Source organism: Physella acuta, unplaced genomic scaffold (assembly GCF_028476545.2).
Source record: "Physella acuta isolate Inbredline_101_S28 unplaced genomic scaffold, ASM2847654v3 ptg000622l, whole genome shotgun sequence".
NCBI lineage: Eukaryota > Metazoa > Mollusca > Gastropoda > Physidae > Physella > Physella acuta.
Genome location: NW_026732141.1, coordinates 971,122 through 994,389, shown reverse-complemented (window position 1 = coordinate 994,389; position 23,268 = coordinate 971,122). Strand labels below are relative to the sequence as shown.

General features: G+C 39.1%; 1 protein-coding gene across 7 annotated transcripts in view; it reads left to right on the top strand.

The window, feature by feature from the left end:
* Positions 1 to 466: 466 nt before the first annotated feature.
* LOC131948061 (synaptophysin) overlaps positions 467 to 23,268 on the top strand; it is a 59,081-nt gene continuing 36,279 nt past the window's right edge. For all 7 annotated transcript variants that reach the window (XR_009387957.1, XR_009387956.1, XR_009387955.1 and 4 more), the window contains exons 1-2: positions 467 to 534; positions 6,575 to 6,640. Coding sequence is in view for 4 of the 7 variants with exons in the window: in XM_059309548.1 (XP_059165531.1) it covers positions 517 to 534; positions 6,575 to 6,640 (84 nt within the window). In the remaining 3 variants the exon portion in view is untranslated. The remainder of the gene's footprint in view (positions 535 to 6,574; positions 6,641 to 23,268) is intronic.

Genomic DNA, 23,268 nt, shown 5'->3' with positions numbered 1-23,268 from the left:
TGACAATTTCATACTTTAGACTACTTTAGAGAGAGGAAATACGAAACGTGTTCATATCCTCTCAAATCCTGTCGATGAAATAAACACAGTGCATATTTCCTTTTATAGATCTTTGATCGGATGTAATAGCATCTAATTATTCTAAGCCGGTTGCGTATTTCTTCAACCGTTCGCCGAAATAAGCACTAGATCTACCAAATTAGGCTACAGATTTTTAAACAGAGAACTTTTACTATTTTTAGGTACTAACTCCTACTATTTATAGACTCTGGTACACTGAAAGCTAAGCAAAAATTTAAATAGGTTTGTGACCCATTTTTGCTATTTTTTTTAATGAATTTCTCCTGTTCACATATAAAACAGCATAGAAATTATTAGGCTCTATACTAGGCCCCTAATTTGTCTTTGTTTTAAAAATATGCAAATTGTATTAATTAATTAACCCCACAACGTTTTTACCCAATAGACTGATAAAGACGTATTCTATGCGTATGTGCTTCGCAAAATAATAACAAAATGGAGGCTGCCGGACAGGTAATATCTACAAATTAGTAAATAACTCTGTTATTAAACATTTTTAAACAGCTAACTTTGCTTCAGATACTTTTAATGAGTACTACTAATGATTTGTAAAAGTTAATTAATGATTGTTTATATACTTATTGCAAGTATACACAAATATGAATTTTTAAAATAATTTTTGACACGGATCTAGATCTAGAAATCTACTCGGACTAGCTAGCTGCTAGAATCTAGACTAGATCTAGAAAATCTAGATCTAGTCACTAGCAGATCTAGTCACTAGCTAGACTACTATTCTAGCTAGATCTAGATTCTCTAGATTCTAGATCTAGTGCTAGAATCTAAAATTCAGATGTAGATCTAGATTTTCGGTAATCTATCGTTTTAGGTAGGCTACGTAAAATCGCCTGTGACTAGATCTAGATCTAGAGTAAAGTGGCGTCTGCGGACAGTTGCCTCTGTCCGGCTCTGTGCGGACACCTTGCTGTTTTTCGCTTAAAACAATAATTGTATGAATGTTTTATAGGAAACTAACGCAAACAACACAAAGCATGTCCATTTTTAAACACATCTGAGTCCATTTCTTCTATTTCACTCAATAGGGAGATTATTGGAATTTTTCAAAGTTGCGATGTATGACGTTTTATGGTAGGAAACCTCACCCGGATGAAGAGCACTAGTCCCCGGATTAGAGGAATAAATCGAACCAATCATAGCTTAGTTAACTGGGTTAACTATAAATAGCTTATATATATATATAGAAAGCTATAAATATTAGTATTTCTCGCTAACCCGGAGGCGTGGCCGGTTGCTAACAACAATATGGCGCCCGGACCGGACGCTTGACTTCCGATGATTTTTCGGCCAAATTCCAGAGACCTTCTACTAATTAGTTTTTAAAATGTTTACCACGCGCAAAATGGCGGGACTTTCACGTTATAACAACAAGCTATAGGTGGCAGGGCTATATATGCCAGAAAAGCATTTTAAAATTTGCGTTGGAGAATGAAGGCTAAATTTAAAAGTTGGTTTCATCAAAAATACTAGAACTTTTTAAATATAGATTTCCCTATTACAAAATTGATTTCCCTACTAAAGCATTATTAGTTTTATCAGTCTATGAAAAAATAAATCAAATATAGTCAACCCTTTTTTTTATAAGAGTGGCCAAAAAATGACAACCAAATTTTTTTAATTTTTTTGACCACGTGACCGCTATTTGATGATCACTAGTGGGGAACTCTGGGTACATGGCCACTTAAAAAGTCTAACCGCATTTGTGGTTCTCTTTAGCTTCAAGTGCCTTCAGGGGTAAGAAGAGTTGTCATGGAGAGATGTGTTGTCCATGGCAGTGAGTGTCAATAAATATTAAATTAAGTAATTTAGTTTAAAACGAACTAAAAACTTCAAAATTAGTCCCTAATGGATTAAATATGGATGTCTATCATTCAGTAGTCATGTTTAATTTGAAATTTGGGTAAATTCTAGATTTAGTAAGAAAAGCTAATAAATATCATAGTTACGGTTGTTTAAGCCATCTTAGAGGAAAAATTGGGGTGTCCGCATCTTTTTTGAGGGTTAACCTTTTGCGGACACTAATGAAAAATCAGAGTATATTTCTTACACTTTAAGTAAAAAGGAGCTTTAAACTAATCTTGATTCTCCAGATTTATATTTAAATTAAGTCTAAATCTAGATCTATTAGTTTTTAGTGATGTTTTTAGGTTTTAAAAATATTTTTGATCATCAAACGTGTCTACTAAGCAAAAAGTGAAATAAAATCTCAACTGGGTCCTGAGTTTCTTTCAGGCATCACTTTAATTTAATTAAAACTTATTTCATATTTCTTCATATTTTTTGTTTTCCAATATATTAATATATAAAACAATCAACAACACTATTTATGTATGTAACATGTTTATTTCAATCATTTAAATAGAAACAAAATGAACAAAATATGCCTTGTCCGCATAAGGAGCAAGTGTCCGCACAGAAAATAAAATGTAAAAAAAAACAAAATGAACAAAATATGCCTTGTCCGCATAAGGAGCAAGTGTCCGCACAGAAAATAAAATGTAAAAAAAAAGTGCACTTACTGTCCGCACAGAGTCTCACCACTGAAAATGTTAATACATTCAATGCTATGCGTATGAATACAAAATGAATCAGACGTGATTAAACTAGAAAGAATGCGGAGTGAGACGGTACTTTCGGTTTGTTTCTATGTGAAGCGGTTACTGAATGGCGCTCAATGGAAATCGGCACTTCCGATTTTTTTGCTACGACTGTCCGCAGACGCCACTTTACTCTAGTAATGAGAAAAACAAGTGACTCTTAAATTTTAATAAGTAGTCCTATTTCACATTTTGAGGAGGAGTTATGTTTTGAAAAATAAAAATGTTTCCTCGTTTCATTTATGGACCTGTTTTTAAACAATTGAATTTAAACTTCTCAGTAATAAATGAAGACTTGCGATGTTTCCAACAGATGCAACCATGCTCATTTACTATAGCAGCCATCTTGTTTAAGTTTTTTTTTGTAAACTTATAGCGTTAGATTCAGGGGAAGCGACTCTATTTTACAAATAACTGCTGTTTATATAACTAATTTTGCTTGCAAACACTGCTGTTTATAGTTAATTTCTGGCCTATATTGATATATTTTGTCATTGATTTAGGTTTAGTATTCATTTATCTATAATATTTGACACAAATATACCACAATATACTTCTATTAAAGCCTTGACAATGAGTTGGCTTTTTCGTACATTACTGGCCACGGGCGATTTTACATACCTAAAGCGATAGATCACCAGATTTCCCACTAAATCTAAAATTTACGCAATTTTCAATTTAAAACTTGACCACTGAATAATAGACATCCATTATTAATCCATTAGTCACTAATTTTGAAGTTTTAAGTTTGATTTAAACTAGGGTTAATTTAATATTGATTGTCACTCACTGCCATGCACGACACACCTCTCCGTGACAACATAACTTACATCTGAAGCCACAGCAAACCACGAATCGGTTCGACTTTTTAATTGGCTATGCACCAGAGTTCCTCACTACTGATGAGCCAAATGGCTTTTAAATAAAATAAATAAATTGGTTGTGATATGAATGCTGGTCTTATAAAAAAAACAGCTCACAAAATTTGATTTCTTTTTTCTTAGACTGATAAAACTAATAATGCTTTACATTCTCGCTCATTTTTGTACCTACACCTTTGATATTTTAAAAGTTCTATTAAATTTAATGAAACCAACTTTTGAATTTAGCGTTCATTCTCCAAACTAAATTTTAAAATGCTTTTATGGCTTATATAGCCCTGCCACCTATGGTTTGTTTTTACAACGCGAAAACCCCGCCATTTTGCTCGTGTTAAACATTTTAAACAGTAATTCTAAGAAGGTCACTGGAACTAAGACAAAAAATTGTCTGAAGTCATTCATCCTGTCTGTACGCCATACTGTTGTTAACAACCTGCCACGTCTCCGGGTTAGCGAGTAATACTACTAGATAGATCTAGATTTAGCTATCTAGATCTAGCTTACTATACTAAAGACTTGGATTACCTTGATTTTGAGGTTCACTTGCCAGATTCGATCCATGAAAAAGCTTAGAAATTAGATAAAAGACAAAGGAACTAATACTACTAATAAAAACTCATAAAAAGTATGTTCATCACAGCTTGCATGCTTGCACAGGTGGTATTGACACATTTGTGACAGGTGTGTCATGGTGTTAAGGGGGCCATACAGTGTGGATATGACAGGGTATTTAAATTGTTCATTATATCAAATCAGACTGATGGACTGTGAGCACCCTCTAGCTTCCCTAATCAGCACTATGGCATCTACTTTTGTTTTAAAGAGCACTACTGACAATACTGACTTAGTGCGCCACTACATTCAACGACTAAACCAAACTTGAAATCGCACCTGGAGACCCTGACACCAGGGCTGTCAATGAGGGGTGTTCTACATTCAACGACTAAACCAAACTTGAAATCGCACCTGGAGACCCTGACACCAGGGCTGTCAATGAGGGGTGTTCTACATTCAACGACTAAACCAAACTTGAAATCGCACCTGGAGACCCTGACACCAGGGCTGTCAATGAGGGGTGTTCTACATTCAACGACTAAACCAAACTTGAAATCGCACCTGGAGACCCTGACACCAGGGCTGTCAATGAGGGGTGTTCTACATTCAACGACTAAACCAAACTTGAAATCGCACCTGGAGACCCTGACACCAGGGCTGTCAATGAGGGGTGTTCTACATTCAACGACTAAACCAAACTTGAAATCGCACCTGGAGACCCTGACACCAGGGCTGTCAATGAGGGGTGTTCTACATTCAACGACTAAACCAAACTTGAAATCGCACCTGGAGACCCTGACACCAGGGCTGTCAATGAGGGGTGTTCTACATTCAACGACTAAACCAAACTTGAAATCGCACCTGGAGACCCTGACACCAGGGCTGTCAATGAGGGGTGTTCTACATTCAACGACTAAACCAAACTTGAAATCGCACCTGGAGACCCTGACACCAGGGCTGTCAATGAGGGGTGTTCTACATTCAACGACTAAACCAAACTTGAAATCGCACCTGGAGACCCTGACACCAGGGCTGTCAATGAGGGGTGTTCTACATTCAACGACTAAACCAAACTTGAAATCGCACCTGGAGACCCTGACACCAGGGCTGTCAATGAGGGGTGTTCTACATTCAACGACTAAACCAAACTTGAAATCGCACCTGGAGACCCTGACACCAGGGCTGTCAATGAGGGGTGTTCTACATTCAACGACTAAACCAAACTTGAAATCGCACCTGGAGACCCTGACACCAGGGCTGTCAATGAGGGGTGTTCTACCTCACCCTTGTGGAGGGTGATTAACATACACTGAAGGTCTGGGTTTTTTCCAGTTATAACAACAGATCCTAGGTCTACATATGGTGCTAGAGAGGCATGTGATGGATAATTTATGGGCGCTTTTTGAAACTTATGAATTTATCATACTGCTCATGTTGAAGTCCACGCACTATGGGTCACACACCTGGTGCAGTTTGCGTTAGGACTTTAGTGATCTAATACGGAAAATATTAGATCTAGAAAATTCACAAGCAAAAAGTCACAAAGTCACATTGTAATTCAGATAAAGTAACTATAGGCACAAGCAATACTTAATGCTGGGTCCAGATAGTGTTATTTGGGTATTTACTAAATAATACCAACCTTTAAAAAAAATAATATAAAAGTAAAATGCTCAATCATCTATTAAAAATACAATAAAAACAATAGGCTGGGATTAAAAAGTAACATAATATTTTCAGATATAACTAAGATTTTAAGATGGTAAGGGTTGTGACACATAAGTGGTCTCACTAAACTTAATAAATTACATTCTCTACTTCTTTCCTGATTTTTGAGCCTCCATTCTTTAAAACATCTAGTTAAAGTTATTGTAAATTAAACATCAATCAATAACATTTAAGTTACTCCATCTGATTTTATTTTTTGTTTCTTCTTTTCATTTGCTCTCAATGTCTGTTTATATTTGCTTAAAAGTGCTTGTTTTTGTTTGTTTGTTTGTTTTTTGCTTTTTTGTAGACACATAATATTGAGCCAGGTTTCAGTCTTGAGCTAGCTGTTCAGTTTTGATAAAGTGACTAATTGTATATATTAATTAAAATCCATAGTTAAAAATTGTTCTAGCATAAAACAGATTTCTTCATAGTCTCTCATAATTAATAATTAAAATCAGCAAGACTTGCAGTGTTTTCATTCACCCCAGTGAAAACACGAGTGAATGTTGTTTACCTCTCTCTGACAAAATAATGTGTTGTGTTTGTTACGTTACATTAGCAAAGTACTCGTAAATCTTAAAAACATCTTTATGATATGACTTATCTTGTCTAGCCAAAAAAATCTTTGAAAATTTCAGAACGTAACTTAAGCAAATATTTTGTTTGTCTTTTACTGTCTTTTAATTCTGTCTTATTGAATAACCAAAAATTTGCCTTCTCATTTTTCAGGTTTCATCTGCTTTCAACATTGGAGTGTTCAAAGAACCTCGAGGTTTTATCAAGATACTTGAATTTGTAAGTAGATAGTTTATTTTTCCTAGATGTTACAAGCATTCAGAATTGTTAAAACACTAATTTTATTTAAATACAATAAAGTTAAAAAGATGTATTTAATTAAATTTGAATACTCATGTGTGTAGCTGGCGGTCGACTGCCGAAGTTGGTTGTTGTGTCTTTTAGGTCTATAAAATTTACATTTTTTATGTAATTTCTAAAAACAGAGGTTGATGTAACACATTTTATGACCAATTATAAATATAAATTTAGAAAAATCATTTCTCTGAAGAAATTAAGGAGAATAATTGAAATGAAAAAGACTATATTGTGTTGTTTTCTTTGAACTGACAAAAAAACAATGGCTTTTTTTTTCTATGTAATTTGTGTACTTTGTGTTAACTTATTGTATGTTTATTTTTGTTTTCAAATGTGAGCAACTGTTAAATTCTTTAAGCTATTGCCGTCACAGAAACAAGCTCATTGTAATAATTTTACTAGTGGTTTTTAAGACTAAAATATTCTGGAAAGGGACTTAACTAGATTTTAAAGCAATATTTATTACTTGAGTCTTCTCCCTTAGCTCTAAGAGTTATTTTAAATACATTACGATTTAATTATTTTTTTAGAAACTGGTTTTTAACCCTAAAAATAAAAATTAAACACATTATTCCATTACTATACACATATGTTAATTTAAGGATTGATTATAAAACCTCTATTTCAACATTTACTCATTGTCTTTACATAAAGGTTTGTCATACTTAGCCGTCAGATTTGTGCAAGTCTGATTATGTCTGATGTGACTTTCTCTGTGTCCTATTTGTGCTCGTTTCATTTTGACCTATATTCCTAATGAACAAAATGTGGTAAACAGAACAGTTGTCAATTTACTTTGATCACACCCTAAAACTTTGGGATAAAGTTGATTTTTAGTTTTAATTTTCATAAACAATGAAAAATAGACTCATTATACATTGCCTAGAATAACTTATCCGAAAGTGTATTGTTTTTTACAAGCTTGTTATATCTGTCGACATAGATTGAAACGCTCGAGCAAAATTTAGGGCAGTTGTAACTGACACTGTCCTGTACAGTGGTGTGAGGTATTTGTGAAGAACATCCTATTTTATGCTGTGTATGTCTGCATTGTTTACAAATCCAGCTCGGTGGATCTAAAATCACATTAAAATTTTTTTTGAATAGTGTTAAGAAACCATGACATTTATTATAATAAAGTACATTATGATAATAGCTTGATGCTAGATAGACCTGTAAAAAGTCAACTGTGTTCAGTAAGATTAATGCTTGTTTAAACCTGTCAGTGTTTATGGTATGTTGAGTGTCGATCATAGTTAACCACAGGATTAGATCATGAAGATTACCTCTGTAAAGAAACTTAGAATGGATTGAAATATTTTCTACGAGAATTGGTTACAGTTATCGAGAATTGGTTACAGTTATCGCTAAGCTTATAACGAGACCCCCAACAAGACTGGAGTAGCCCGGGGCACGCACGGTCCTGCTGAGCTAGGCTGTACTCTCGTCATGAATTTTTAACAGCTTCAGGTTCATTGCTTATGCATATGGGTAGGGGGAGGTCGCAGTTCCCAGGGAGACATTTGCATAATTTAGTAACGATGTTAATAAAACATTTCGCCTGTATGAGCAGACTATAAACGATGTATTCACACTTGTGCCTATTTAGATTATCAGAGTGCATGGCAAATGTCTTTTTATGGCTACGTCACAGCCGCGGGCAGGTTGGGGTGGGTTTTCTCATCAGCCATGGCCAACATTCATCACCCCTTTCACTTCTTCCTGTTTTCAATATTCGCTTTTTCCCCCACTTCCTTCCAACTGACGTCATGAAATCGCATGTTTGTGGGTTTGTACACGAAAAATAATGCTGATTGATTCTCTTGCGTTTGATTTAGAAGGACATAGTCTCAAGGGGCTGGGCGTTTGAAGCTGCGTGGAAACTTGCCGAACAGATTTGAAATAATGCAGCTTTAACGAACACGGCCCGACTCTAAATCAATGCCCACAGGTTAATTATTCATCCTAGAAAATGACCTGATTACGGGATCTATACATTGGCGAAACAATACCACTCGATGACATGGATATAGGTTGTTGTCCTTTCTTTGGCCCAGGTTTGATTTGAGACAACCACTTTCACAATATCCGAGCTGGTCGAACTTTTTAAATCTATCAAGTACAAGAGCTCATCTACCGGTCGCTTTAATAGCTTGCACAATCCCGCGGCTTGGCCGCAGAACGAATTCGTTAGCGAAAAAAAAATCTCATCGATACGTGGACTTAACATTGCGGAGCTAATGCAACCCATTATTATAATTAAGTCTCAACCTTTTCTCGGCGTCTTATTTGATTGCTAATCAGTATGTGATTATGTAGGCCTATAGATTTAAAAAAACACTGTATATTGAGCTTTTCTCCTTGAAATATTCCGAACTGTGGTATAGAAGTAAAAGTAAAGTTTCCTTTGGAATCTGACGGTCCATGAGGCAGGTGAAGTAGAGTTCACCTGTTTCTGTTGTTAGCATTATGTCAGCCGCCTTTACTTTCCCTAACGTAAGTCACGTACCCATCAAAGTTGGGTGAACTTGGGTATACTATCATTTTGATTTTTATAAGGTTGAAAAAAATCGGATTAACCTTACAAATATTATCGTTTAAAGTACCGAATAAATTTCACAATTACATTTTTTTCTTTTAACAGTCTATAGACTATTTAAAAAAAACTATTTTATTTTTTTAGATTTGAAGTGGCAAAGACGTTTAATTTCCAATCGACCCTCCCTCAACCAATGTTTAAATTAGATAAGTAGAACTGCTGAGCCATAGATTTCCCAGCAGTAATAAACGTAAAAAAGAAACTTGCTCCAAACGACCTTCTATGTTGACCTTTTGTAAGCCATTGTCCAGTCCCTAAGATGCCCGTGCGCTGTGTGATCAAGTGGTTGAATTAATCAGTGTCCGCTCCCCTGCTCCATCCATTTTGTTTACTCTCCCATAATGAGAAGGTTAAAAGGTGCACATTTCTTGCACCGGCCCGTTTCTAGCAGGGCTGATCTGTGCTAGTTAAACAAGCCATTAACAAGCCATACGCTGGAATATTCACGGGCTGCTAATCCTGCAGCACAGCGATGGTCTTCCCTTGGCCACATCATTAGCAACTCGATACGTTTTAGCTGCCTTTTTTTCTACATACTCTACAGCAGCTACGTCTAGCTCTATATCTCTCGCTCGTACTTGCTGTAAAACTCGAGGTCTAAACAGGTAAATAGTAACTTGAGTCCATGTTTGAAAAAAACAAACCACCCCCACCCCTGTTTTTATTATGTTGAATATTTCATTATTTTTGTGTGTGTGGTGTTTGATTGCATCTAATTTCCCTTGTTGACGTCAGCATGTTTTGTTTTCTCCTGTTAGCACTTTGGTCATTAATATAATTGTTGATTAATTATTAATCCTGGGATGACAACATTGCGTTACTGGCCTCAAAGACTGGCCTCGATGTAGGGAGTATCCCACACAGAAGGGGGTACTGTCTGTCTGTCTCCACACGAAGGTGGGACATGTCTGTCAGTCTCCACAAAAAGGTGGGAAATGTATGTCTGTCTCCACACAAAGGTGGGAAATGTCTGTCAGTCTCCACAAAAAGGTGGGAAATGTCTGTCAGTCTCCACACAAAGGTGGGAAATGTCTGTCAGTCCCCACACAAAGGTGGGAAATGTCTGTCAGTCCCCACACAAAGGTGGGAAATGTCTGTCAGTCTCCACACAAAGGTGGGAAATGTCTGTCAGTCTCCACACAAAGGTGGGAAATGTCTGTCAGTCTCCACACAAAGGTGGGAAATGTCTGTCAGTCTCCACACAAAGGTGGGAAATGTCTGTCAGTCCCCACACAAAGGTGGGAAATGTCTGTCAGTCTCCACACAAAGGTGGGAAATGTCTGTCAGTCTCCACACCACAAAGGTGGGAAATGTCTGTCAGTCTCCACACAAAGGTGGGAAATGTCTGTCAGTCCCCACACAAAGGTGGGAAATGTCTGTCAGTCCCCACACAAAGGTGGGAAATGTCTGTCAGTCCCCACACAAAGGTGGGAAATGTCTGTCAGTCTCCACACAAAGGTGGGAAATGTCTGTCAGTCTCCACACAAAGGTGGGAAATGTCTGTCAGTCTCCACACAAAGGTGGGAAATGTCTGTCAGTCTCCACACAAAGGTGGGAAATGTCTGTCAGTCTCCACACAAAGGTGGGAAATGTCTGTCAGTCTCCACACAAAGGTGGGAAATGTCTGTCAGTCTCCACACAAAGGTGGGAAATGTCTGTCAGTCTCCACACAAAGGTGGGAAATGTCTGTCAGTCTCCACACAAAGGTGGGAAATGTCTGTCAGTCTCCACACAAAGGTGGGAAATGTCTGTCAGTCTCCACACAAAGGTGGGAAATGTCTGTCAGTCTCCACACAAAGGTGGGAAATGTCTGTCAGTCTCCACAGAAATGTGGGAAATGTCTGTCAGTCTCCATACGAAGGTGGGAGATTTCTGTGTCCCCCTCCCCACTACTAAACCCACCCAGTGCCACCACTAGTAGAAAACCATTTCTGTCCACCATAAACAGACTGGGGTTTTGTTTTATCGAGAGAGAGAAGTACCATTTATCAGCTGGTGTCGCAGACACATCAGAGAAATGGAACTTTTCAAGAATCCGCTCATTTACTTTGGAGACTGTGGACGGGCAGCTAATTAGGTTCGTGTTTGGTCGATAGTAGCTCAACACATTACTTTTCCCAGCGTTCAATCGGCGCCTCCCAGCCACATCCCCCAGCCAGCGCTGGCCAGAGCTAGTCAGTTTTATAGTCTCATAACCATTGAACGTTAATTGAACAGTTACTCTACCGGTGGTTTATATTTATGGTTGAGCTCCACAAACTCTACTTGAAAAAAAACAGCTCCAAGTATTGATTTTAATTAATGTTAAAGCCAGGTAAATAAATCCGCCTGTAGAGTGTGTCAATAACTCCCTGACAAGTTGAGATACATCTCTATTCGTCAGGTACTCATGAATTGTGCCGAACGTCGACCCTCAGTCGTGTAGAATCCAGAGCCCCAGAACATTAAGGCCGTCACGTTAGATCCCAAGTGGCCTGTGTAGTTCTGACAAGGTTTATCTAGGTGCTCAGGGCTTTGGTCTACTGGAAACGTCTACATAAAAATTTGATTATTGACAAAAAGCCTTAGGTTCTCATCTTAATGGCACAAACAAATAAAAAAATGTGAATCTAATCCTTTGTAAATGATACCCTATTGATTTATGTGAAGACAATAGATTTTTGTGGTGCTGTCTCACTCCCGGCTTGATATGGCCTAGCCAATATCACGTGACGTTCAATGTATGACAAATATTGAGCTCTAGCTCGTCCTACTTGTACGAAACCCAGTGTGAAAGTGTGGGAAGCAGACATTAAGAAAATAGCTTACTCAAAGATTATAAGAGAAAACGTTTCATCTTTAATATTTTAAAGAAACCTGCAAGTGTATGGGGTGGAGGGGGAGTAAATGAAATGCTTTTAGTGTATTGCACACAATTTGAAATTCTATTCTTGTAGACTCGTATAATTGAAAAACTACATTATCACCCTTTAATTCGATACCAACTTCGCAGATCACTTAAAATAGGATGTCTAGAAATTGCTTCTTTAAATGGGTCAGAAATGGCTTTTCAGAATGCCTTACTTCTGTGCTAATCACTGCTGTAACTGCATACCGTAAGCATAAGCCATTAGTTGATTGTAGTGTTTCGCCTGCTACTATCTGCTGTAATAATGACTCGGGAAAAATTAAAGCGACGATTGGTAGGCCTATAGTTTTATTTGAGAAGTGGGGGGGGGGGGGGGAGTTAAAATAAGATTATGCCATGTTTAAAAACTCAGATCATATTTGTTAAGTTCGAAGAATCATGCAGTTTCTGTTCTCTAAACGTTTCTAACGGTATGGTGAAACACGGTGATTTTTAGTAGCATCTGAGTTTAAAACTGTTGTATCACCAATGGAACCCAACTTTGGTACATTGGAACGACATGTTTACAATACTAACTGAATGATCTCATCTCTCCAACATTCTATGTAATGTGTTTCCTTCCTTCCCTCCCCTTATTTCCGTCTTAAAAAACCACAGACAATTTATGCATCAGCTAATGATTTATCCACTCAACTGTTCAATTTAAAGGAGATAAATGGATATTGCAACATACATTTTTACAAGTTCGTTAGAAATTAAAATTGGCAAAACATTTTTTTTAAATCACAAATAAAAAAAATGTTCTAAAAATTTCATTTGATTGTCAGCGATGTAGCCTATATCACGCTTAAGTAGATTGATGATGTTTGAATTGTATCCTTTGAAGTCTTCGTGTAGCGGTATTTGGGCTTTATTCCCAAGATTGATTCAATCTTTCATCTCGATAACGCTATTCTTGCCTTTTCTTTCCATGTCTGAACGTCCGCAGACCTGAAACACTGGCAGCGTGTAAAGTGATTCCTTTTTTCCTGTGAAATGAAGTCTGAGATTGGGTTAGGTTTTGTACGCCGGCGAACGGCTCCTGACTCGCCTGGTCCAGCAGTAAACAATCAGGGGAGCGAAGCCTTGTAATTTAATCAGAACCCGCATCTCTGGAGCCCCCTTCATCTTTTCTAATGCGTTGTTCATCGGCAGGGGCTTTCAATGCAAATTAACCCTTCGCCCGAGAATCAATGCAGATTTGTGTTTTTATTAAGGAACGTTCCCGTTTCCCTTAGGGAGGCGCCCAAGGTACTGATTGAAATAGTTCCCCGGGACTAATTGAGGGGATAAGATCAATTAAAGATCACAGGCTGTAAATACTGTAAAAGGCAGAAATGACTTGTGGCAGTGGCGAGCGGAGTTTCTCCCCCTAGCGTCAACCCGTCGACCTCTCGGACAAATTATTTTGGCATTTACACGGAATAATAGAGGACTGGAGGATTACGGCCACTTTTTGAAGGATGCTTTTTTCTGTATATAGTTGTTATTATCAGTCTTTGTATTTACCCACATGCGTGGGATTCGTATGGTTATTTTTGTCTTTTCTTTTGTTTCCTCTCATATCCACTGCGTTTCTGCCATCGTTTGGTTATTTTCGTCTTTTCTTTTGTTTTCTCCCATATCCACTGCCACAATTTTCCCGTGTTTATTTTGGTATCACCGTCTGTTGTTTGTAAAGCCATTTATTTTAGAAAAAAAACACGATGGAGTTGTTCCAAGAGGCTATTTTTGTTCCATTTATATTTTTAATTAATCAGCATTACCTTATATGTGAGTCCTTTGAAATGGTTAAATTAACCATCAGCACATTTGTCTCAAGAGATTTTATCATGTTTAGTGAAGTAAAAACATTGTAACAAGGTCGCAGACCACACAGATTGAACTTTAACCAGAGGAGCTTTTAGCTAGACACGTGCTTGACCAGAGGACCTTTTGGCTACTCTAAACATGTCTTTCAACATAGGACCTTTTGGCTACTCTAAACATGTCTTTGACCATAGGACCTTTTGGCTACTCTAAACATGTCTTTGACCAGAGGACTTTTGGCTACTCTAAACATGTCTTTGACCATAGGACCTTTTGGCTACTCTAAACATGTCTTTGACCAGAGGACTTTTGGCTCCTCTAAACATGTCTTTGACCAGAGAACTTTTGGATACTCTAAACATGTCTTTGGCCAGAGGACTTTTGGCTCCTCTAAACATGTCTTTAACCATAGGACCTTTTGGCTACTCTAAACATGTCTTTGACCATAGGACCTTTTGGCTACTCTAAACATGTCTTTGACCAGAGGACTTTTGGCTCCTCTAAACATGTCTTTGACCAGAGGACCTTTTGGGTACTCTAATCATGTCTTTGACCAGATGACCTTTTAGCTACTCTAAACATGTCTTTGACCAGAGGACTTTTGGCTACTCTAAACATGTCTTTGACCAGAGGACTTTTGGCTACTCTAAACATGTCTTTCAACATAGGACCTTTTGGCTACTCTAAACATGTCTTTGACCATAGGACCTTTTGGCTACTCTAAACATGTCTTTGACCAGAGGACTTTTGGCTACTCTAAACATGTCTTTGACCAGAGGACTTTTGGCTACTCTAAACATGCCTTTGACCAGAGGACTTTTGGCTACTCTAAACATGTCTTTGACCAGAGGACTTTTGGCTACTCTAAATATGTCTTTGACCAGAGGACTTTTGGATACTCTAAACATGTCTTTGACCAGAGGACTTTTGGCCCCTCTAAACATGTCTTTAACCATATGACCTTTTGGCTACTCTAAACATTTCTTTGACCAGAGGACTTTTGGCTACTCTAAACATGTCTTTGACCAGAGGACTTTTGGCTACTCTAAACATGTCTTTGACCAGAGGACTTTTGGCTACTCTAAACCTGTCTTTGACCAGAGGACCTTTTGGCTACTCTTGACAAAATAATGTATAGACTACTATGCAGTTTCTCTAGATATAATACCGTTGTTCACGCGTGCCATTGTGGCTTCTCTTGACTTAACAGGAATTGCATGGATCGTTAATTAACTTATGTTTTTTTTAGATATAATGTCCTAGATAGAAATCGCTCGTATTTCTGATATAACAATGTCCTGTCACATGAGGTAAAGCCCATGTTAGCTATCAAGCCAAGTTGGATCTGTGTACATCCGCTCTTCAATTATGCACGTGTAAAAGAGATCCATTTTTTGTCCGGAAGTCTTTGATTCCCCCCCCCCCCCCCCCCCCCCAACTCCCCGTCCGTACTACTCTAACACAGGCCGATTTCTGGTTTATTATCTCAATCAAGACATACACTTTTTGTTTGGATGACTACGAGATGTGGCGAGAATATCACATAGCAATACACGGGTAACATATCCTCGAGAGAGATGAATCTCAGACAATAAACTAAATTCATTTTTTTTTTAAAAGTGCTTCAGCCAAAGACAAATTATGTCGGGCCAAAAACTGACTGTTCAGTACAAACTATATCCAGTCATTAGGACAAACTATATCCAGTCAGTAGGACAAACTATATCCAGTCATTAGGACAAACTATATCCAGTCAGTAGGACAAACTATATCCAGTCAGTAGGACAAACTATATCCAGTCAGTAGGACAAACTATATCCAATCAGTAGGACAAACTATCCAGTCAATAGGACAAACTATACCCAGTCAGTAGGACAAACTATATCCAGTCAGTAGGACAAACTATATCCAGTCAGTAGGACAAACTATATCCAGTCAGTAGGACAAACTATATCCAGTCAGTAGGACAAACTATATCCAATCAGTAGGAGAATATATCACTAGTCACCAGGACAATCTCCAGATAATAAGACAAAATATGTCCCAACAATATTTGAGGACAAAATTACATCCAGATAGTAGAACAAAATATGTCCCAACAATATCAGAGGACAAATTATATCCAGATAATAGGACAAAATATGTCCCAACAATATCTGAGGACAAATTATATCCAGAAAATAGGACAAAATATGTCCCAACAATACATGAGGACAAATTATATCCAGAAAATTAAACAAACTACGTGCACACACACCCATTAGCCGAGGACAAAAGTTGGCGAGAAAATAGTCGCAGACAATAGATGAAATAAAACGCTGCCTCTGACGCCTGTGAGGGGAGACAAATGATATCTCTGTGGGCCCTTTAAGCTTGGAACATCCAGAAATAGATGTGGAGGGCGGGGAGTTAGGATCAAACCATTGAATTTATGTCTTTTGTTGCCGTGGGCGGGATGTTTTTTTAATGTACGATTACAAGTAACAGTGGTCTCATCAAATAGGCCACACTACATTACAACACCGCATAATACTGTCACAAAGTACCGCCCCAATAAAGAAAAAATAAACTGTTTTCCAGATTTAGAAAATTGTTTTGTTAAGCCTTGTAATTCTTGGTCACAGAAATATTTTCATGATTACTTGCCCATTGTGTTGAGATATTAGTCCTATTGGCAGCGCGCATTTATTATTCATTGTTTCATTTCTCTACTTTTTTGGTGGCATTTCATTTTTACTGTATCATTTATTCTGGTGTTTTATGCCATTTTCTGGCGAATTAATTGTACAATCCGTGATGCAATTTGGTGTTGTTTGATTTATTCATGTTATTAGCGGGAGACAGATAATGACGAACTGGATACTGCTATACTGGAGGCTGTAATGCCACTGTTTTCACCCGTTTGCCTAGTTTTGTCTGAACGACTTCCGCTCTTTGACTGTAATGATGAGAGAATATTGCAGGGATATTGATCTGGAGGAAATCAGTTCTATCTCGTGGAGGAAGTTTTGGTCCGACTTATGCCCAAGTGCCCGCGGCCCATCTCCCTATTCCGGTGTTCGGCTCTGATCGCTAGGAAGATCAAATCCTCTACAGGCGGTCCCTGGGAAAATTATAAAATCTTCTGTTTTTATGTCTTGCTCTATCCCCTCCCTTCATCCTTTTCTCCCTTTTCCTCTTCAGAAATACAGTTTTCTGTTTGTTCCGTTGATCTCCATTTGCACATACTGTGGAAACAGCACCAGCCTCTGCGCCATTCTCTAAGAAAGTGACATCTTCTAGAGCACTACCCCCCCCCCCCTCCTGTGTTGCAACTTCCTCATACAGATGTAAACGGCACCAGTCTCTACGCCATTCTGTAGGAAAGTGACATATCCTATATGACCCCCCCCCCCCCTGTGTTGCCACATCTCCCCCACTCGGCAGACCACAAGCCGAGTAATATATTGAGATGAACCACTGAGGTGTCTGTGATGAAGCATTTATTTCATACAGCGCAGTTGAGGACATTTATTAGCACACAATTTTCTTTAACTTGGCCTGAGTGCTGCCTGATTCAAGGCTATTTATTTCCTCGTAGCTCCCTAACCTCACATTCTGGCATCCATTTTATTTTTCCATGCACTTTGACCCACCGTGTATGATGTACACATGTTGTCCTGGTGCCGGTGCCACAGAACTAAGCTTCAGCACTGTGTCTAGTGAAGCTCATTGTTCTCCACGGATATCTGGCTCAAGTCGCCAGAAAAATATTTTTCTCTTCTAGTTACAATCGTTTCTTTCCTGCCAATTCCCCAAAGAGAGTTCCAACGTACAACTTGATGTATTGCTTGTCTCTAGTTACGCAACATCTTAATCCACTTATAAGGTCATTATTAAAGTCTATTTCTTTTTTTTTTTCTTCTGATAACAACAGCAGTCTTTTCAAATGTCCTACACAGCCAATATAATTTGACCGAGTAGTGTAATTGTAGTTAGTCCACTTGTATTACGCATTGTGTATATGTTGAAGTTGTCTTTCAATTTATAGTGAATGTAATGTTATTTTACCTTTTCAACCAGCTGGTCTAGTAAGATCTTTAGCTCCACCCCCTCCCCCCTTGTTTCCTCCATTTCCTATTTCTAACAAGTTTTGTTGCTCTACCCCTGTAACTCTCCTACATTGAACCAATTGTTTAACCTACCACAATAGCCCGGTTAGTTAAATATTTAGCGCTGGGTTTTTTTTACGTTTTAACGCGTTCGTTAGGAAAACGGGGCGACACATTAGCTATTCCGTGGTGAATAAAAATAAAACAAAGCCGGCGCCTGATTGTTGTCCAGGTACAATGGCCAGGTGATGTAGAGATGGGATTATTGGCTTAATCTGGTTCATCTCTCCCCGCTGCCAGCCTTTCTTTAGCACCTCTCCCCATTGCTTTGATTAGCTTGCCAATCGGCTTAACTCGAAGAAGATCAACTCTGAAATAGAATGATGAAGAATAGACGGTTTCCTTAAGGGGGAGGTAATAGCGGATGAAACATTGGCAGACGTGTGCGAGAGAGAGGGAGAGAGAGAGAAGGGTGTAATCAGAATGGTACTGGGAGGAAATATTCCAATATATCGCTCGAGCTGTTGCCGAATGCACTCGAGCGAAATAATGAGGTCGTTTTCTCGTGAGAATCATTCTCATTTGTCTTGAAAACCGTTTTTTCCCCTTGTAAAACATGGTTGTGTGACACTGTATCAATTGATTTTATAACCAGGCTATAATCAAGTGCTTAGTTTGATTATGTTGCCGGGCCGGCGTGCAGATTTCTGCCTAGCCTCATCACACGTTTCTCAATGCGCGTGTACAGCCAGCACTAACGTTTGTCAGCGTAATGATTTCCTTCATGTCAGTCCTGCCTTTCTAGCTCCGTCAGTCTCGTTACATTCGCATGTCTTTGGTATCGATGTTTTTCATGCCACTCTCTCTAGTACTGTCAGGTGTCTCTAGACGGGTTTCCAATCTTCCATTCTGTCTATATATAATGCTCTATATGTGGCTGTTATGCAGCTTCAAGCATTGTAATAATGTCAGTCTGATGGACGAGTATCCTATGATACAGGGCAGTAAGTCATTGATTGATGGGCGAGTATCCTATGATACAAGGTAGTACAGTCAGTCATTGATTGATGGGCGAGTATCCTAGGATACAAGGTAGTACAGTCAGTCATTGATTGATGGACGAGTATCCTATGATACAGGGTAGTACAGTCAGTCATTGATTTATGGACGAGTATCCTAGGATAATACAGGGTAATACAGTCAGTCATTGATGGATGGATCCTATGCTACAGGGTAGTACAGTCAGTCATTGATTGATGGACGAGTATCCTATGATACAGGGTAGTACAGTCAGTCATTGATTGATGGACGAGTATCCTATGATACTACAGAATAATACAGTCAGTCATTGATTGATGGACGAGTATCCTAGGATAATACAGGGTAATACAGTCAGTCATTGATTGATGGATCCTAGGATACCAAAAAGTTGTGGTATCGCCGACTAATTTGGTTTTCTGTTCCGTGAGTGGTTAAAAAATGTTTGGCATTCGATGTGCGAATCCTATTTCCTGCCGTATCGGTTTTAATAAGCCCCTCCCAGCGGGGGCCCCCGTGTCTGCAGCACCTAATACAGCCAGCTGCCTGGTTTTCATGCTCGGCAGGCGTCACATTGTCTCTCCCCGACTCTTATTTATCTCTTTTAATTTTTTTAAAATTATGTTCGGTTATTGGAAGCTGAATTGATTTTCAGAACCTCGTTTCCGCTGTTCTAGAATTTTTTTTTATCATTTAATACTGCTATTGCATAACAGGCTGTTGGAGGTGGTTTTTGTAGTCCATCTCATTACTTCATCATCCGGTGGTTGGGTTTGGTATTGCTTCATCAGTGTACGGTTGTTGGAGGTGGTTTTTGTAGTCCATCTCGTTACTTCATCATCCGGTGGTTGGGTTTGGTATTGCTTCATCAGTGTACGGTTGTTGGAGGTGGTTTTTGTAGTCCATCTCGTTACTTCATCATCCGGTGGTTGGGTTTGTTATTGCTTCATCAGTGTACGGTTGTTGGAGGTGGTTTTTGTAGTCCATCTTGTTACTTCATCATCCGGTGGGTGGTTTGGTATTGCTTCATCAGTGTACGGTTGTTGGAGGTGGTTTTTGTAGTCCATCTCGTTACTTCATCATCCGGTGGGTGGTTTGGTATTGCTTCATCAGTGTACGGTTGTTGGAGGTGGTTTTTGTAGTCCATCTCGTTACTTCATCATCCGGTGGTTTGGTATTGCTCCATCTGTGTACGGTTGTTGGAGGTGGTTTTTGTAGTCCATCTCGTTACTTCATCATCCGGTGGTTGGGTTTGTTATTGCTTTATCAGTGTACGGTTGTTGGAGGTGGTTTTTGTAGTCCATCTCATTACTTCATCATCCGGTGATTGGGTTATGTATTGCTTCATCTGTGTACGGTTGTTGGAGGTGGTTTTTGTAGTCCATCTCGTTACTTCATCATCCGGTGGTTTGTTATTGCTCCATCTGTGCATCGCTCTGTGAACGTGTCGTCTGATGGCCGACCCTCCAATCTTCCTGCCAGATTTCTTTTTCTTGACCTGGGTTCTTTTTTTTTTTAACTTGACCGTTGTTCGACTTTTCGATACATTATTTTAGCGTAACTAGATCAATTGTTCTGTTACTCCCTACTGTCCATTTGAAGCAGTTGTGAGTCGTGTTGCTGAGCTACTCTAAGTCTGTACTAGCCTTTATCTAAGCTTTTTCTTCTGTCTATTTGGTTGTCGTCAAATTTCGGAACCCAATTGTGCCCATTCTCAAAAGTAGAAAATGAATTATAAAAACTTTATAAATACATACAAAAATAATTTTTAAACTAACAAACTCTACTCGGCTTTAATTATTAAAGGCTTTTACTATTAATAGTAGTAAAAACGTTGATTTTTTTCAAGAAAATAATTTTCAATACATATCACGACCAACTTTTTAATTACTGCTATAGCTTAAGAAAAGTTTATTTCCTTATTTTGAGTGCATGTCAAATCTAAAGACTTGTAATAGCTTTTTTATAATTGTTTTGAGCGGGTCAGAGCCTTTTTGCGTAAGAAATAACTATTATTATTTTTTGCTAAGAGTACTGGTCAGAAACCACAAGGTAAGTAGTTACTTTTGTACTTAGTCTCTAAGCTGGTGAGAAGTTACTTTTAGATCATTCTTAGTCCTTCAGTCTCCTTATACCTCTTGCACACTAAAAAGCTACTTTGAGTTGCCCCCCCCCCCCCTTCCCTTTCGTCCACTTTTTTCCCCTTTAGAAAAGCCATTATCATCTAGGGATGTCGTAGAGGATTACGTCCCTTTTTTCGTTCCGTTATTTTCTATGGGTTTTAAATCATTCTTTTCCATTATGTCAAAGGATTTAGCAGCGGAGACAAGAAATTGACGGTTTTTTCCTCTACAGCACTCTCGTGTATGCTGGTGAGTTTGGAGGTGAGCACTTTAGAGCAGGAGGGGGTCTGCGAACAATGGGCCAGTTGAATAGAATAAAAGAGGTTTGAACATTTCTGGGAGATGTTTGTATGGATTGTCTGACTAGTCAATAGTCACGGCCTGTCGTAGCTCAACTCTTCCCAGACATATGGGGTTGTTTTATCTTGTCTCTCTGTGTATGGGGGGGGGGGGGGGGGAGTTTTATCTGGTCTGTGTGTGGGGGTTGGTAATGGTTCTGTTTTTTTGTCTCGTTTTTTTTTTTCTAGTTGGAAATATTCCAGTATGTCCGAGCTAGGTTTCTAAATCTCGGAACTTAAATAAACCATCAATTCCCTCTACGCTCATTTCTCATATCGTTTCTCTTCAGTTTCAAATTTGTACCCAGAGGTACTTGAGCTTATTGCACTCAGAGTTTCTTCCAGGCATCTCTTGGGGGGGGGGGGGGGGAGCTCTGCCCCCCGTCGAAGAAAGTCTACCGCCCCCCCCCCCCCCCGAACGAAATGAAATTTATATAGAAAGTATATACTTCTAACAGTGTCCGACCCCCCCCCCCCCCCCCGAAAAAAGTCTACCGCCGCCTCCCCCTCCCCCGTTGAAAAAAGTCTGGAAGAAACACTGATTGCACTACCATCTCAGTGTTTGCTGACGTGTGTTGAGAGCCCAGTTCTTGTTAGTCTGTGTAGGGAGGCTGGTGTGTATGTGTGTGTAGTAATCAGACGTAGATTCCCTCCCTTCTACGGTCTATTTGGTGATTGGCTAAAGATGATCATTGGTTTTCCGGTAATTGAATTACTGGTCAGCACCGCCGAGATCGGCCATTGTAAAAGTTGAGCTGGAAGAAGGCTTGTCTGGACCACGGAGAGGTTGACATTAGTTACTGTCTCCTTGATTGTCTGCTCCAGCCATGGATCCCTGGGTCACGCAGGGGGGGGGGGGGGGGCGGCGGGGGTGGACGTCACAGATAGGATCCCTTGGTCACATAGGGGGGGTGGGGTCGACGTCACAGATAGGATCCCTGGCTCACATAGTGGGGGGGGGGGAGGGGGGGTTGGACGTCACAGATAGGATATCTGGGCCACACATTGGGGGGGGGGAGAGGGTGCACGTCACAGATAGGATCCCTGGCTCACACAGGGGGGGGGGGTGGACGTCACAGATAGGATCCCATGACCACTAAGTACAGTAGTATACGTCACATATAGGACATGGCATATACTTTGGTGGGTTTTTTTTTAAATCTTGTAGTTAAAATACCCTTCTGTTGTTTGTGTAGACATCACACAATGTTGGGTCTGTTGTGTGTGCGTCACAAAAATCTGTGATAATATAGAAGCTATCTGACAAACTTAATATGTTTTGGTGCTCCATTCATGATAAAGCTTCACGTTGGTCTGTAGAGTGTTTCATGCAGCTGATAGAATAATGGATCATGCGGTACTCTGGCTTGTACTAGATAAGTGGTTCTAATATTGTTAGTCGCTGTCTCAATATTCGCATTAACTCTGGTCATGGGCTAGAGAAGTGGTTCACACTGTCAATGTTGAAATGTCTGTTTGATTTGATGCACGTCTTAAAGTATATTATCTCTAATCTGTATACCTGATTACTCTGTTTATTGTATTTATATGATTAGGATTAACGTTCTAAATTTGTATTAAGACAAATATTTAAAGCAGTGTCTCATAACTCTCTCACCCATGTCCCTCAGTAGTCTTCTACACCCGTGTCCTACAATTAACCCT